Consider the following 19,664-nt stretch of genomic DNA (forward strand, 5'->3'; position numbering starts at 1 on the left):
TTATCTGACATAATATTTTCCCCGGTCGGGTAATAAGAGTCGAATTTGAGACCTGATAAACATCATTATTTGTCATTTCCTGAAAGCTGAAGACAATCGACTCGTCAACATGTACTTGCTTGAACAATATCGATTGTAATCCAATGTGTATATATATATATCATAAGACGATACAAGCTACAGTGACAAACCCAGTAGTCGAACATTGAACGACGCCCCTGTAACACAAACCACAGATGCATCTACACATATTTATTGCCAGATGCATGGGTTACCGCCTTGGAACGATCAGTTAAACAGGAACGCGCTTTATTTATAATTTCAAACAGAAAAGTATAAGCATAATCAAAGGCAGCGTTACATACTGAATGCCCATCTTAAAAGGGTATATGCACCGCACTAATTGTGGTTAATATCCTATTTTAATGAAAGTGTGGCTTATATGCTATTCCACTCTAAGTGCGGTGTATATTCTATTCCACTCAAAGTGCGATTTATATCCTATTCCACTCTAAGTGCGGTTTATATCCTATTCCACTCTAAGTGCGGTTTATATTCTATTCCACTCTAAGTGCGGTTTATATTCTATTTTACTCTAAGTGCGGTTGATATCCTATTTCACTCTAATTGCGGTGTTTATCCTATTCCACTCAAAGTGCGGTTTGTATGCTATTCCACTCTAAGTGCGGTTTATATCCTATTCCACTCTAAGTGCAGTTTATATCCTATTCCCTTCTAAGTGAGGCTTATATCCTATTCCATTCTAAATGTGATTTATATCCTATTCCACTTTATGTGCGGTTTATATCCTATTCCACTTTAAGTGGGGCTTATATCCTATTTCATTCTAAATGTGATTTATATACTATTTCATTTTAAGTGTGAGTCATATCCTATTCCACTCTAAGTGCGGTTTATATTATATTCCACTCTAAGTCAGGTTTATATCCTATTCCACTCTAAGTGCGGTTTATATCATATTCCATTCGAAGTGCGGTTTATATCCTATTCCACTCTAAGTGCGGTTTATATCCTAGTCCACTCTAAGTGCGGTTTATATCATATTCCACTCTAAGTGTGGTTTATATGCTATTCCACTCTAAGTGCGGTTTATATCATATTCCACTCTAAGTGCGGTTTATATCCTATTCCGTTCTAAGTGAAGCTTATATCCTATTCCACTCTAATTGCGGCTTATATCCTATTCCATTCAAATGATTTATATCCTATTCCACTTTAAGTGCGGTTTATATCCTATTTCACTCAAAGTGTGGCTTATATGCTTTTCACTTTAAGTGTGGAGTATATGCTATTCCACTCTAAGTGCGGTGTATATCCTATTACACTCTAAGTGTGATTTATATCCTATTCCACTCCAAGCGTGGTTTATTACTTATTCCACTCTTAAGTGTGATTTATAGCCTATTCCACTCTAAGCGTGATTTATATTCTATTCCACTAAGTGCGGTTTATATCATATTCCACTCTAAGTGCGGTGTATATCCTATTCTACTAATTGTGGTTTTAATGCCTTTCCACTATAAGTGCGGTTTATATCCTATTCCACTCTAAGTGCGGTTTATATGCTATTCCACTCTAAGTGCGATGTATATCCTATTCCACTCTAAGTGCGGTTTATATCCTATTCCCTTCTAAGTGAGGCTTATATCCTATCCCATTCTAAATGTGATTTATATCCTATTCCACTTTAAGTGCGGTTTATATCCTATTCCACTCTAAGTGTAGCTTATATCCTATTCCATTCTAAATGTGATTTATATCCTATTTCACTTAAAGTGTGATTCATATCCTATTCCACTCTAAGTGCGGTTTATATCCTATTCCACTCTAAGTGCGGTTTATATCCTATTCCACTCTAAGTGTGGTTTATATGCTATTCCACTCTAAGTGCGGTTAATATCATATTCCACTCTAAGTGAGGTTTATATCCTATTCCGTTCTAAGTAAGGCTTATATCCTATTCCACTCTAAGTGCGGCTTATATCCTATTCCATTTAAATGATTTATATTCTATTCCACTTTAAGTGCGGTTTATATCCTATTTCACTCAAAGTGTGGCTAATATGTTTTTCACATTAAGTGTGGAGTATATGCTATTCCACTCTAAGTGCGGTGTATATCCTATTACACGCTAAGTGTGATTTATATCCTATTCCACTCCAAGTGTGGTTTATTAACTATTCCACTCTAAGTTTGATTTATGTCCTATTTTACTAAGTGCGGTTTATATCCTATTCCACTCTAAGTGCGGTGTATATCCTATTCCACTAATTGTGGTTTTAATGCTTTTCCACTTTAAGTGCGGTTTATATCCTGTTCCACTTTAAGTGAATGTGATTTATATCCTATTCCACTCTTAGTGCGGTGTATGTCCTATTCATCGGTGTATATCCTGTTCCACTTCAAGTTTGGTATATATGCTATTCCAACCTAAGTGCTTCTTTTACAAGACACATACACTATGACTAATTTAACTGTGAAAGTCCCTACCTTTGGGAGAAAAGTATTTTGCCGCTCCTGTAGATGCGAATGAACCGGTTTGGCGTCGTGATGGTGTGGAGATAGGATTTCATGCCATTGTAGAACACGGTATCAGGGTACCAGATCCGCTCCAAAATCTGGAATAAATGAACAAGTCAGCCTTTGTGAATGCTTGCATTTGTCACAATATACATGTTTTTCATTTGGAGTAAGAGGTAGCAGTAGTCTAAACTGTGTGCGGTACAAAACCATGAATTGGTCTCCTAATGTGAATAACTTGTTTGTAAGGCTTTTTCGAAAAGCTCCAATAAAGATTTCCACCTTAAAACTTATTTTTTATCTTCAACGTTTTGCAAATGCGTGATTTTTTTTATGTAATGGGTTGAACGTGATCTATGCTTATAGAAGTCGCATATCTTGTGGATGTTTATGTTGAAGATACAAAGCTTGGCCTCCTCCATATCTTCTTCCATGGAGCCACATGCAAATTCGTGTCCGAGATATCGAAACTATGCTAGCTATCGAAACTTGCGAAGCTTTGCCCCATATCTCACAGGTCTCAGGTTCTTATAGTCAAACACACTGTGTCGTTATCTCTGTAGCAACCTTCAGAGTCGCCATAGGATGACTGGCCAAGGATATCGTCACGTGATAATCTGTACATTGGCAAAGTTCTACTAGCATCTCCGTATCATTCCGTTTAGCCCTATTGTGAAGACATCAACACTGCTATAAATCGCGCTCGAGTCATGTTTGGAAACAGCACTGGTGTCTTTCTTGAGGCCAATATAAGCCAAGCGTTATGGAGCTCGAATCCCTTACATGAGAGGTGAGTGGCTGACGTTTATGCAACTCGACCATCTGTTCCATCTTCGTCAACAAAGCCCAACGATGTAGGTATGGAATGATGGTTCCAGCTTATGTCCTGAATTTTTCAAAGGGTCAAACACCCTTCTGCGAAATTTATATTTATTAACTAACATATCGCGGCATGAATAATTCATAGAAAAAACAACATTTTTTCGACTGGCTATTACTCAAAATGTTAATGTAGAACCAGGTATTTCATTAGTTGCATATAAGTACTAATTATACCCTGATAAAACGAAGATGTTTTGTGTGTGTGTTTTACAAATTACCATCTGATGACGGAGTGATAGGGCCTTTTAAACTTAGAATTTGGATGGTGGATCTGTTGGTAACTACGGTATCCCGACGATAACTCGTGGAAGGGTCGACGAGATTAATAAGGTTTTGATTTCTCGTTTTCAAATACCCCCCCCCCCCCCCCCCCCACACACACACGAGTTCAACGAATTTAAATATATTGCTGTGACAGCTCCAGTTAGTGAGTTATATACCCACTTGATACCCATTATTTAAGTTATTCAGTTATTTCAGTCTTAACAAAAGTATATTTAGCACATGCCTATACACGTTATCAGTCTTGGGCAATATTAGGGCGTGGTTGCATACCAGTTGGCAACAGGGTAATTGTCATTGGTAATTTAGTAGACCTTAACCGACTTCTTATATCGTTATCGAGTAGTGTTACCTTAATGCTGAGCTGTATGAACTCGGTCATATTGGAGTTGGCGGTATGGCTCTTCATCGCTAGGCGTTCGTCTGTCCACACCTGCCGGAAGTAGCAGTCCATCGTGAACGCCTAGAACATGGAAAGGATGTTTAAAGTTTATTTTATTAATCGAAAACACAACATAAACTAGTATTTAAATTTTTGGTCCTTCTGGTAAAATCCGTCGAAGGCCGTGAAGCACATACAAGTAGGCCGTCCAAATTACAAAGTAGTCAGAGATAATTCAATGACATAGAATTTTATGGGCGCGGTTATCCACAATGGACAATGCCCATGTATTGAGTTTGTTTGACTTTATCCTGGATGTCGTTAAAGCTTTACCATTCCAGATTAACCATTACGCACGTGTGTGAGATTACCATGTCCATCTCGGAGATGGGGCCTAGGGACCGGATGTTGATGTTGATCTGAACCTCTACCGGCTCATCTACAAATGTGGAATGGAAAGAGCAGTTATTAAGTCACATTAGCTGCGTTGACGTGTTTGAAATACAACCACCAAAAAATAATCGACAAAAAGACTATAAATCGATAAAATTTTATAGTGAAATATTATCTTTCATTAGAATAATTGCAAACTAGATGGATCTAATCTTCAATAACTTAATTTCAAATGAAGCTCCTACTTCATTTTCCACAGCGACAGTCATACATAATATTAACAGGCAGTTCCAAGCATTCACTTTTAATCAGTATCCAATATAAGCTGAAGAACCGTGGACGTATACGCTAGTCGTAATAACGGTACGTACCTCCATACCCTGGACGTATACGCTAGTCGTAATAACGGTACGTACCTCCATACCCTGGACGTATACGCTAGTCGTAATAACGGTACGTACCTCCATACCCTGGACATATACGCTAGTCGTAATAACGGTACGTACCTCATTACCCTGGACGTATACGCTAGTCGTAATAACGGTACGTACTTCCATACCCTGGACGTATACGCTTGTCGTAATAACTATTCGTACCTCCATACCCTGGACTTAGGATGTATACGCTTGTCGTAATAACTATTTGTACCTCCATACCCTAGACGTATACGCTTGTTGTAATAACTATTCGTACCTCCATACCCTGGACGTATACGCTTGTCGTATTAACTATTCGTACCTCCATACCCTGGACGTATACGCTTGTCTTAGTAAGAATTCGTACCTCCATACCCTGGACGTATACGCTTGTCGTAATAACTATTCGTACCTCCATACCCTGGACGTATACGCTTGTCGTAGTAACGGTACGTACCTCCATACCCTGGACGTATACGCTTATCGTAGTAACGGTACGTACCTCCATACCCTGGACGTATACGCTTGTCGTAGTAACGGTACGTACCTCATTACCCTGGACGTATACGCTTGTCGTAATAACGGTACGTACTTCCATACCCTGGACGTATACGCTTGTCGTAATAACTATTCGTACCTCCATACCCTGGACTTAGGATGTATACGCTTGTCGTAATAACTATTTGTACCTCCATACCCTAGACGTATACGCTTGTTGTAATAACTATTCGTACCTCCATACCCTGGACGTATACGCTTGTCGTATTAACTATTCGTACCTCCATACCCTGGACGTATACGCTTGTCTTAGTAACAATTCATACCTCCATACCCTGGACGTATACGCTTGTCGTAATAACTATTCGTACCTCCATACCCTGGACGTATACGCTTGTCGTAGTAACGGTATGTACCTCCATACCCTAGACGTATACGCTAGTCGTAGTAACGGTACGTACCTCCATACCCTGGACGTATACGCTAGTCGTAGTAACGGTACGTACCTCCATACCCTGGACGTATACGCTAGTCGTAGTAACGGTACGTACCTCTTTGCCCTGGACGTATACGCTTATCGTAGTAACGGTACGTACCTCCATGACCTGGACGTATACGCTTGTCGTAATAACGGTACGTACCTCATTACCCTGGACGTATACGCTTGTCGTAATAACGGTACGTACTTCCATACCCTGGACGTATACGCTTGTCGTAATAACTATTCGTACCTCCATACCCTGGACTTAGGATTTATACGCTTGTCGTAATAACTATTTGTACCTCCATACCCTAGACGTATACGCTTGTTGTAATAACTATTCGTACCTCCATACCCTAGACGTATACGCTTGTTGTAATAACTATTTGTACCTCCATACCCTAGACGTATACGCTTGTTGTAATAACTATTCGTACCTCCATACCCTGGACGTATACGCTTGTCGTATTAACTATTCGTACCTCCATACCCTGGACGTATACGCATGTCTTAGTAACAATTAGTACCTCCATACCCTGGACGTATACGCTTGTCGTAATAACTATTCGTACCTCCATACCCTGGACGTATACGCTTGTCGTAGTAACGGTATGTACTTCCATACCCTAGACGTATACGCTAGTCGTAGTAACGGTACGTACCTCCATACCCTGGACGTATACGCTAGTCGTAGTAACGGTACGTACCTCCATACCCTGGACGTATACGCTAGTCGTAGTAACGGTACGTACCTCTTTGCCCTGGACGTATACGCTTATCGAAGTAACGGTACGTACCTCCATACCCTGGACGTATACGCTTGTCGTAGTAACGGTAATAACGGTACGTACCATCATACCCTAGACGTATACGCTTGTCGTATTAACTATTCGTACCTCCATACCCTGGACGTATACGCTAGTCGTAATAACGGTACGTACCTCCATACCATGGACGTATACGCTTGTCGTAGTAACGGTACGTACCTCCATACCCTGGACGTATACGCTAGTCGTAATAACGGTACGTACCTCCATACCTGGACGTATACGCTTGTCGTAATAATGGTACGTACCTCTATACCCTGGACGTATACGCTTGTCGTAGAAACGGTACGTACCTCCATACCCTGGACGTATACGCCAGTCGTAATAACGGTACGTACCTCGATACCCTGGACGTATACGCTAGTCGTAGTAACGGTACGCACCACCATACCCTGGACGTATACGCTAGTCGTAATAACGGTACGTTCCTCCATACCATGGACGTATACGCTAGTCGTTATAACGGTACGAACCTCCATACCCTGGTCGTATACGTACGTACCTCCATACCCTGGACGTATACGTTCGTACCTCCATACCCTGGACGTATACGCTTGTCGTAATAACGCTACGTACCTCCATACCCTGGACGTATACGTACGTACCTCCATACCCTGGACGTATACGCTTGTCGTAGTTTGTGAGCATGTCCTCCAAGGCTACAGTTATCAACTCCATCTCTGTCAAGTTTTGTGTGTCATGGCTGCTACAGGGTTGGCTGTAGATTGTACAACATGTTTATTAGTAAGTAATTATTGAATGTATTCAAAGTTCCGCAAATGGGTGTTTCGGCAATAGGTTTTACACATGGGGTGATATAATGGTAGTTATCTTGTATAATTGCCTCTAAACAGAGTCTTCGTTAAAATATTAACTACTGTTTTTGTATTTTCCATTTAACAGTCCGCCGTCTATGAGACGATTGGTGTCCCGTCTTCATAATTAAAATAATGATAAAATATATCATTTCTATGAGTTGCCATATAAAATGGGTGCATTAAGTTGCTGTTGAAAATATGAACAATAGTCTATAAGCACATATATTTTTTAAAGTTGTCTATGTGCTCGCGCAAATGTTGTCCTTTGTCCCTTGTCATTTCAAGTTTTTCTTCTTCTTTCATTATTAATTGCATTACATGTTCCGTAAAACTTCATAGTTAATTAGAAAGAACTATTCCCATAGTTATATAACCCATTTTCTCATTCAGACGTTCTAAATGAACCATTGCCCTGTTGCCATGGAAATCATTTTGAGGAGGAGCACACAAACTGTCACTTGTTTTGGATTTCAGATGTACCACGAACTGACCATAAACTTTTCAGATGCTCTGTTTATTTCATCAGCCAATTTCGATGTAAATTTTACTGAATAATGACAAACAGTCTTACACATAAGCATCTCTTACTCATTCGTATTCCACAACTAAACATGCTTACAATTACACTGTGCCATCTATCATAATATAGCAATGTTTCGTTATACATTTGTACATGTTCTTTCAGTGTTGATAATGTTGACATATTTCATGTACATTTACACATGTGTTTATTGCCAACCTCATCAAAACATGCATAGTTTGCTCACATACATATTTCCAAAACAGACATTTACTGAATGTATTACTACTTTACGTTGATTTTGATATGTAAATAAAACATTGTACTACTTGTTTGTACAAAACACTTTTCATTTGCTATGTTGTTTGTTTCCATGTTCTGTCTGCATACAGATGGTATTATCATATCAATTTTTAGCTCGACTATTCGTACTCACCCAAGTGTCGGCGTCACACCTTGGTTAAGGATTTGCGTGCAAGCACACATAGGTTAATATCTCAGTTACTTCTTGAGGTATCGCATTGAGACTTGATACAATGGTACTCAACCATCCAACCTACTTAATTAACCAAGTTAGATAACTCTACTTTGCATTTAATGCAAATTATAGGCTTTTATTATTTGACTAAGAAATTCTGGTTAAGGTTTTGCGTGCAAGCACACATAGGTAAATATCTCATTAAGTACTTGAGGTATTGCATTGAGACTTGAAACAATGTTACTCAACCATCCAACCTACTTAATAAACCAAGTAAGATAACTCTACTTTGCATTTAATGCAAATTATAGGCTTTTATTATTTGACTTAGAAATTCTGATTAAGGTTTTGCGTGCAAGCACACATAGGTAAATATCTCATTAAGTACTTGAGGTATTGCATTGAGACTTGATACAATGGTACTCAACAATCCAATCTACTGAATTAAGAAAGTTAGATAACTGTAGTTTGCATTTAATCCAAATAATAGGACTTTATTATTGGACTTAGAAATTCAGGTTAAGGTTTTGTGTGCAAGCACACATAGGTTAATATCTCAGGAGCTACTTGAGGTATTGCATTGAGACATGTTACAAGGTACTCAACCATCCAACCTAATTAATTAACCAAGTAAGATAACTTGACTTTGCATTTAATGCAAATGATCGGCCTTTATTATTCGACTTAGATATTTTGATTAAGGTTTTGTGTGCAAGCACACATTATATAAATATCAAAGCAACTACTTGATGTATTGCATTGAGACTCATACAATTGTACTCAACCATCAAACTTCCCCATGTAAGATAGCTCTAGTTTCATTAAATGCAAATAGTTGCCCTTTATTATTCGACATAGAAATTCTAGTGAAGGTTTTGCGTGTAAGCACACATAGGTAAATTTCTCAGCAACTACTCGATGTATTGCATTGAGACTTTATAGAATGGTATTCAACCACTAAATGTCATTGAATAACCAAGATATATAACTGTATTTTGCAAATAATTGCCCTTTATTATTAGACTTAAACATTCTGGTTGAAATTTTCCATGTAACCACATTTATGTTTATATCTCACCACATGATTTGCATTGAAATCTTATCTAACAGCGATCCATGCATGTTCCGCCAAAACTTTTCAATCCTTACACTGAAAAGCGGCGGAATAGTCGAGCGCGCTGTCTCTGTGCCAGCTCTTGTTCAAAATTAACGTGATGTTCATTTCCATTGTGAAATTTATCCCTTTTGAACGTTCAAACATATTCTACATACATTATTTTTTTATCTTACACTGTATATATATATGTTCTATATGTATATATCACACCTAATAACATTGAAGCCTGTCAACTCGTACGTTGTTGTAAAACATATGAACCCCACCTTTCAACTTCCCTGTGTATTCCTATCAATTCGTTTCTGAAATTCCTGTCATCATTTGAATAAATTGCTTACTCTCTCGGGGCCACCGTTCCTCAGCGCTTTCAGCGCTTTGATTGAAAAGAGCTCTTACTGATGTTGGAAAAACTCGTAGCCTTAGCCCTCTGCGTGTCCTTTTCTATATGAACTAAACGATGCTACATTACGCTGTTTCTCTGGTGTTTTCTTCATCATATATTGTTTAAAAGTACCTTTAAGCAATGAAATATGATTAAATACAATTATAGTTTCCACTTATGGACACCATTACAAAAGCCGTGCCCTTTAAGCAGTTGTACTGCTCATCCAACTGTGGCTATTCCTCATGAACAAAACCTTTACAATGTCAAAGAAACAGCAATTTGAATTACCAGATTCATACATGCAACTGAGGATTCTTCATTTTGCATCTTATTTTCTTAATTTTATGCTGATGTTTGCAAATCTGTTCATCTCCTTTGGGTATTGAACATTTATGGAATACTCATTCTTCGCGAAAACAGATTTTTATCTTTATATGTTTAAATCATGTAATCCTGCCCTATCCTGCAGGAGAGCGCATGTTTCCTTAAAGCCTTGATAGTTCGATTCAACGTCGCAGAAGAATCGCTGTCAGAAGGTGCTTTATCACGAGTATGGGTTCTAAATTGCCGCTATTCCAGGGAGAACGAAATCAAACAAATTCATTGAAAACATGTTTAATGGATGGAAAAACCTTATCGATGTTCTTTTGAAATTCATGCCAATCAAGTTCTTGGCTGACACGAAGTCGGCACGAAATACATAAATCACATAACACTGACTTCGATATGAGAACGCCAAATAACGATCAATGATGATTTGTTATTCAAAATGATGGGCGGATACGTAAACTTGAACAGAGTACAGGGATTGTTTAGCATACAAAAACCATAACTGGCATGCTCTGATCTTCGCAGATTTATACTCATAGTGTCATGAATAAGTCCAAGAGAGAATTTTCCCCGCTAATGTTTTCTTCATTAATCTAACAAATGTTCTTAGCTTTCCTATAATAGCTTATGGGTAATTACCCTATTTGTAGAAAAGCAATTTTCTGACTTATACAGAACCAATAGACATGGAAAGGGAACATTATACCCTAAGAACGGAGGATTCTGTTTACTAATGATCTTTAGGCTGTGATTTATCGTAGTTAACATAAAAACGTTTTGATCATTTTCATAACATTCTGGAACTTGAGTGAACCACACAATAATAAACGTCATAGCTGATTCTGTTCTACTCAATATCGTATTTTGCGATATTTCCGAATAATGCAATCCAACGACTGTTTGTTAATCAAGATGAAAATAAAAATGACTATTTTAGTATGAGCTTAAGTTGTTTTTGTGATGGTATATACCTACAATTTCACACCATTATCGTTCGCGTCAGACAGTTTGCTTTGTTTTTATTAAAATGATTATGTGTTTATGTGAAAACGGAGTTTCCATTTTCTATGGAGGTGTTCCGAATGCGGTCTACCCCTGTCAGTGTCAGGGAAAATGCTACGAGTAACTGCGTGTGCAAAACACATCGTCGAATATATGTCGCTAGATGTCCTATGAGCAAGTGTCCTCGCTTCGCGGATATTATCGCGTGGTGTCTGCACGAGTTATGAATTATTAAAACTATCGCCGTCCAGACACTTTTTGCACAAATGTCGCAGTTCATGCGTGCATTGTCGTTCATTTGCATTACTCAGTATAAGGTTTTGTCGTCCAACTGCATTACTAAGTGTTACCTTCTTTTGTCCAACTGTATTACCCAGTGCTATATATTGCCGTACAAATGCTTTACTAAGTGTCCCCTATTGTCGTACAACTGCATTACTAGTTGTTCCCTATTGTCGTCTTATTGTATTACTCAGTGTTAAGTGTTGTAAGCCAACTGCATTACTAGTTGTTCCCTATTGTCGTCTTACTGCATAACTCAGTGTTCCCTATTGTCGTACAACTGATTACTCAGTGTTCCCTATTGTCGTCTTACTGTATTACTAAGTAATATCTATTGTCGTCTTACTGCATAACTCAGTGTTCCCTATTGTCGTACAACTGATTACTCAGTGTTCCCTATTGTCGTCTTACTGTATTACTAAGTAATATCTATTGTCGTCTTACTGCATAACTCAGTGTTCCCTATTGTCGTACAACTGATTACTCAGTGTTCCCTATTGTTGTCTTACTGCATTACTTAGTATTATCTATTGTCGTACAACTGCATTACTCAGTGTTCCCTATTGTCGTCTTACTGCATTACGGAGTGTTACTTATTGTCGTACAACTACATTACCAATTCTTATACATTGTCGTCTCACTGCATTACGGAGTGTTACTTATTGTCGTACAACTACATTACCAATTCTTATACATTGTCGTCTTACTGCATTACGGAGTGTTACTTATTGTCGTACAACTACATTACCAAGTCTTATTACATTATCGTCCAACTGCATTACGAAGTGTTACCTATTGACGTCCTACTGCATTACTCAGTCTTATAGTTTTTCGTCCAACTGCATTATTTAGTGTTACCTATTGACGTACAACTGCATTTCTCAGTCTTATATATTGTCGTACAACTGTATTACTCAGTCTTATATAGTGTCGTCCAATTGCATTACTTAGTCTTATAATATATTGACGTACAACTGCATTACTAAATGTAACCTACTGTCGCCCAACTACATTATTAAGCGTTACCTATTGACGTACAACTGCATTACTAAGTGTTACCTATTGACGGCCAACTGCATTACTATGTGTTACCTATTGACGTACAACTGCATTACTATGTGTTACCTATTGACGTACAACTGCATTACTAAGTGTTACCTATTGACGTACAACTGCATTACTATGTGTTACCTATTGACGTACAACTGCATTACTATGTGTTACCTATTGACGTACAACTGCATTAATAAATGATACCTATTGACGTACAACTGCATTACTTAATGTTACCTATTGACGTACAACTGCATTACTAAATGTTACCTATTGACGTACAACTGCATTACTAAGTGTTACCTATTGACGGCCAACTGCATTACTATGTGTTACCTATTGACGTACAACTGCATTACTAAGTGTAACCCAATTGACGTACAACTGCATTACTATGTGTTACCTATTGACGTACAACTGCATTACTAAATGATACCTATTGACGTACAACTGCATTACTTAATGTTACCTATTGACGTACAACTGCATTACTAAATGGTACCTATTGACGTACAACTGCATTACTAAATGTAACCTATTGACGTACAACTGCATTACTAAATGTTACCTATTGACCTACAACTGCATTACTAAATGTTACCTATTGACGTACAACTGCATTACTAAATGGTACCTATTGACGTACAAGCGCATTACTAAATGTTACCTATTGTCATACAACTGCATTACTAAATGTTACCTATTGACGTACAACTGCATTACTAAATGTTATCTATTGAAGTACAACTGCATAACTAAGTGTTCCCTATTGACGTACAACTGCATTACTAAATGTTACCTATTGACGTACAACTGCATTACTAAATGTTACCTATTGACATAAAACTGCATTACTTAATGTAACCTATTGATATACAACTGCATAACTAAGTGTTCCCTATTGTCATACAACTGCATTACTAAATGTTACCTATTGACGTACAACTGCATTACTAAATGTTACCTATTGACGTACAACTGCATAACTAAGTGTTACCTATTGACGGTCAACTGCATTACTAAATGTTACCTATTGACGTACAACTGCATTACTAAATGTTACCTATTGACGTACAACTGCATTACTAAATGTTACCTATTGACGTACAACTGCATAACTAAGTGTTCCCTATTGACGTACAACTGCATTACTAAATGTTACCTATTGACGTACAACTGCATTACTAAATGTTCCCTATTGACGTACAACTGCATTACTAAATGTTACCTATTGACGTACAACTGCATAACTAAGTGTTACCTATTGACGTACAACTGAATTACTCAGTGTTGTATTTTGTCGGCCAACTGCATTAGTTAGTGTTACATATTGTCGGCCAACTGCATTAGTTAATGTTGTATTTTGTCGGCCAACTGCATTACCCAGTGTTACATACTGTCGTACAACTGCATTAGTTAATGTTACCTATTGACGTGCAACTGCATTACTAAATGTTACCTATTGTCGTCCAACTACATTACCCAGTGTAACACTGTTTCGTAGAAAATCTAATAATCTCGTTCAGAACTAGGCATGTATCACACTAAATCGTGCGCATAACCAGTGCTCATGTTGCAACTTATGGCCCATTTCGTACGAACAAATACATATAATCTTGCACAACTCTTATAAATTCGTACCGTGACTCGATCATATCGTAAATAAGCCTCACATTTCCATAATAATGTCGAAGAAGTGTGGCAGAAGCTCCGTACATTATCATATCTTTTACAAGAAATGAAATTAAATCAGATAAGTAGACCCAAATATTTGGCCATGCTGCAAAATCCTTCACTTGCAAACGCGCAAAGTACCCGCATGTAAAAAAAATCATCTCTACTATATTTTGTTTATTAAAACTGAGGTGGGAGAAAAAGCATCTGTCATGGCCGCTCGCGTGAGACAGGTTCATCCTAAACCCTCGCGCAGGTTGTTCTGCGAAAACTCGGTAAAACACCATGGATTGTGTTGGGTTGAACCTATCTTACACTCTCGGCCATGGATTATGATCCAGGTTGTTTTAAATGAGAATAACACAGGTCAGATTTTAAATAAAATTTATCGGCTGCAATGCATGACACACACATAGGGATCACTTTGTCCGGAGTTTCGCTTATATGACCAAGAATGCCGCATAGAAATAGGAGAACACCAGTACGTACTTTATCATACCACTATTCTGTACCCATTTTTTGGCGAGTTCTATCTCGCACTGTCGTGAAAGGGGTACATGTATATGAACGATATATTTGCGTGCGGTTTCGATGGTAATGTTGAATGTGTGTATGCCAATCAGTTTGTCTATAGTGTGACTAAAGCTGGTTATATACAATTAATGTCACAGAAATGGAGTAATTTTTTCCACAATTGGACAGTTTACCTTAATTTTAGACACACTATTCTACACAAGTTATACGAAGGAGTTATGTTCATTGGCGATTGTTGACTGTAGAATGAGTATACAAATATTTTGTACATAAAATAAAGTTTAAAATTAAGATTTTTAATCAGAGATTTCTTACATATTTATGACATGTTAGCAATTTATGGAATTCACAAATAACAAAAAAACTATATGTTTCATTAAGACATGATCAACCCACCGACAGATTATCGGACCGACAGACCTACCGATATTTACAAAATCTATATGTCCCGTCCTCCCCGTTCTGGGCATAAAGCAGACGATAGCAAACAACGCGACTGCAATTTCAGACCCCGTCGCTTTTTTATTAAGCTGTTGACAGGCATGGTAAGATACCATTGACTTTTTAAACATGGAATGAGAGTCTTGATAATGGAAACATATCGGATTATTGTCTACAACAAAATTGAAATGATTCCCAAGTTCTGGTATTTTCCAATTTTTGTATTATATTACCTATTTATAGACATAATCCGTAATTCCGCCACAAAAGACAAAACAAACCGTGACTTGGGTCTATTTCAGGAGGGAAAAGTCACGGGTTGTTTGTAGAATCTATTTCACGGGCCAAGTTACGAAAGGTCACACATTTCCATTTTTTAAATGTTATCATCCCAACAAACATTTGACTTCGCATCTACTCATCGGACTCCGAGGTGGATTTTGCAAAGTGCTTTACATTTATATTTTCGAGATATTAAAAATTGAAGTTTCAAACAACGGAAAATCAAGTGAATTAAAATCAAGGGAGGTGATTAATATGTTCAAGAAGAAAGATGTTCAAGAAGAAAGATTTTTACCAACCGCAAGGATATCGGTCCGATATGGGACGGATATATTCTCCGATCGGCTAAAAAGCATTCATAAACTTTTCAATATATATTATTTTTTTAGTTATTCAAATATATAATTTAAAATTTAAAATTTATCTACATTGTACCAATCACCTGCGCGTATAATTACATAAATATGAGATGCAAATTCATTTAGACAGGCGCTCGACAAGTACCTCACGTCGAGAAGACCCACGTCGCAACGATTACAGGGTTTCCACAGTGCCTCGACGTGAGATTTTGGTCGGCTACGGCGTGAATCCCACGCCGAGCGAGGTCGTATTGCAGTAGGGAGTTTGCTGGGATTAATGAAAGATATGTAAATACTAGCGATTATTTGATGTGACATATATATTTAACACATGATAAAACTTTTTTACGTGTCGTAATACAAAGTAACTTCTTTTTCGAACGATTGAATAACACCCGCGTTCACCTAAAACAACGTTTTTAACAAGAGACTTACATAATTTTTATTGTGTTCTAGAATGCAAACAATTAACTTGAGACTGACACCATAATTCTATCATCACGGTAAAAGGTGTTATTAAAAATAACGACATTGGGTGCATCAAGCGATTGTTTCAATGACGTAATTGTTCATTAACATTTACTGAATACATCACAAGTTGCACAACACATGCTTCATGGTCGCACGAAATGTTGGACATTGTTTTATTGAATTGTTATCTACACATATCTTGTAGTCAATATAGATGCAGTAAATGACAGTGTATTTGTTAGCTGAAATATACATATCCAATGCGGATACAAATATTAATTTCTTTTTAATTTCTTAAACATTATCTGTATACAGCATGTTGTTTAACAACTAGTTTATGTTTTTTTTTTTTTGTATTTTGTTCTTTATACCCTTTTTTCCCTTGTATTTTGTGTTCATTGTTTGATGATCAGCCACTTGTGGACATATAGATTATTAAATTGAATTATATAAAATTAAACATAACTCATCCACGGTTAAAGAACAATTGTGGTGCTCCGATGGCTGCAATAACGAAATATTTATTTTGTTCTTATATGAGTGACTTAAGCAACAAGCTTTGTTCTCCCATATAAATATTTTATTCGTTTTATACACGCGCTTGAGTTGAACGAGCAGCTTTGTAAAACACAAAGTCACTCGGAACATTCAACACTAGTAGAAAATGAGTCCACCATGCTTAGAAACAATGGAGCTTTTACGAGTGCCATCTTATTTCACTTTTGCTATGAGCTAGTTTGCTAGATAATTTTGCAAAGTATTTAAACTATGTATTCCTTTTTGACACTTTAAGAACAATGTATGCTTTCAGTATATAAGCTTTGGATAATGTCGTCGTTAAAAAAGAAAATAAATATATGTTCAAACGCAATCGTTTACAAAAGGCTTAAAATATAACAACAAAGGCACGTAAACTATCCTACTTACCTAAATCCAACCAGAACTACAATAAATAAATGACACTCCAAAGCCATCGCTCAACCACGAACTGTCCAAGACGAATGTCGCAACAAATACTTTTCCCCCTTTCTGAGAAAACAAACCGAAAAGACAATTCCAAGTCGGAAGCGGTCTGTTCAAACAAAACTGATCAGATCGCGAAGGACTGAACGTCGTTTAGCGATTCTGTATTGAGCGGCGAATGCGGCTTCCTCTAAATGAGAGCGCGGACGGACATCGGGCCATGTGGACATTGATCATCCGCGTCTGGTATCGCGCAGGCAGAAATGGGCTTCCCTTTTTCCCTTGTTGAACAATGGGCATAGCCGATTGAAGTCATTTTGTGATTGATATGTGTTTAACTGTTGTCCGACGTATTCCGTTTATGAGTTGATAAATTTTATGTTAAGATTTTAAATTTCTTCAAGACGATATAGCACTGTTATTACGAACATTATTGCATAGCCTTCTTTTACATGATTCTTTTTTTACGGAATGTTTTATTTTTAACAGAAGAACTTAGTAAACACAAGTATCTGATAGTGTGAACTGTGCTTTTGAATACCCCTGTCAGAAGTTTTGCCAAAATGCAACTTGTAATCTGTCTTAAAATTGGACGAGACCAACAGGAGACAATTAACAGATTAATCATGAAACTCGACATTATATAACGGGAAACAAAGTGCAATCAACTGACTTATCAAATTACAACATTATTTCGGTAACACTTTAGCGTTATTCTACAAATATATTGTGTACATTATTTGAATCATGACTACCATGACAATAGATAGGAACTTTCTGTTCATTACATTCCGTTTTCGTTAGGCCTTTTTACGATGTATGGACCATATTGGTGCCTCCTGAAATGAAGATATTGATTAATCCAGCATAAATCAATCTCATGAGTACACGTAATAAACTTCGAGTAATTACTTAAGTACATTTCTTGCTGCTCAACTAAATTTCCTTAAATATCAAAAGCCTTATATTAACCTTATTAAGAGTAAATTTGCTTCTTATTCAAAACATTTCACATTTATATTTATACAATGCCAGTATGTAATGTAGTTAATTCGTGTGTACAAACACAGGAGTGAACGGAATGGAAAACAGAGCCATAGGTGGGTCATAAAGCAATTTGATTGGTTTAAAACCTGTGCTAATGTGGAAAAGAATTACATGTTTTTGAATTGGTTTTAAACCTTAAACAAGTCAAGTATAGCCAAAACACAAAGTACGTATTGTTGTTTGCAATGTTGTGGGCCAATGGCAATCCAGGATTTTCAAACTTTCTGTTAATTAATTTAACGTATATCGTTTCTGACGAATACACCAACATAGTTTCATATATTTCAGACAGTCAGGTTTTCCTAAACTAGTGTCAGTAGAAAAGGGAAGCATATACTTGGTGTTTGCATTTTGCTGGTACGCCCAATCTATTTTCTTGTAGATCGCCAGAAATGAACTCTAACATATGCGTGGAAAGTACAACCCGATATTTTACTCTTCGAAATAACACCAAATACGCATAAATGTGTTATTCTCTAAGATTGAAATGCGTGGGGTAAAACATTTGGTTGAAATTACTACAATATAATCGGTTGGTCTTTTGCCTTTGCACACGGTCGTAGCTCATGGTAAATACACGCAATTGAACCAGTACATTTCTAGACCCACTCATACATTATTCACATCCCTAAAATATACGAGACCAAACAAATCAAAGAATCTGACACTGCGCATTGTCCTGTTGTGAACAGGAGACAGTATGCCAGTAAATCATGTGAAGACATTATATAACAGGATACAAGGACCAATAAATTGGAAAGAAACGTGTTACTTCACGTAAAATCCAAGAAAGTGTCACATGCCGTATTGGTGTATCTGTAATTGTGCGCTGTGCAGAGCATCTGCAGTTTGTGGGTTTTTTTTTAAAACGGAGACTCATTATTAAGGCAATGTTTCGAACGTCACAAATATATTTTTCAGAGTATGAAGATCTCATCGCGTACCAAATTCGTTACTTATCGTTAATGTTACGTAACATTTCGTTTATCAAAATTCACGGAGAATTGTGATTGTACATTGTATTTAGCCTTGTAACACCATGGTTACGTAACAACGAGCTGTAGACAGAACTCGGGTCAGAATTTACATCTACGTTCATTGTTGCATTGGTATGGAAGGGTATTGAAGCAAAAAGTGCATCTTGCTTTCTGACTTGTACCTTTTGCTTTCAGACATATGCATCTTGCTTTCTGACTTGTACCTTTT

At 37.3% G+C, this 19,664-nt stretch overlaps 1 protein-coding gene across 1 annotated transcript in view; it reads right to left on the reverse strand.

The window, feature by feature from the left end:
• LOC128229053 (gamma-aminobutyric acid receptor alpha-like) overlaps positions 1-17,450 on the reverse strand; it is a 21,785-nt gene extending 4,335 nt beyond the window's left edge. The window contains exons 1-5 of the mRNA XM_052940699.1: positions 17,376-17,450; positions 7,308-7,420; positions 4,459-4,526; positions 4,058-4,168; positions 2,512-2,639 (exon numbers count right to left, since the gene is read on the reverse strand). Of these exons, the coding sequence (XP_052796659.1) occupies positions 2,512-2,639; positions 4,058-4,168; positions 4,459-4,526; positions 7,308-7,420; positions 17,376-17,422 (467 nt within the window). The 5' untranslated portion in view covers positions 17,423-17,450. The remainder of the gene's footprint in view (positions 1-2,511; positions 2,640-4,057; positions 4,169-4,458; positions 4,527-7,307; positions 7,421-17,375) is intronic.
• Between the last annotated feature and the right edge of the window lie 2,214 nt (positions 17,451-19,664).

This window comes from Mya arenaria, chromosome 3, assembly GCF_026914265.1.
Source record: "Mya arenaria isolate MELC-2E11 chromosome 3, ASM2691426v1".
NCBI classification, from domain to species: Eukaryota; Metazoa; Mollusca; class Bivalvia; order Myida; family Myidae; genus Mya; species Mya arenaria.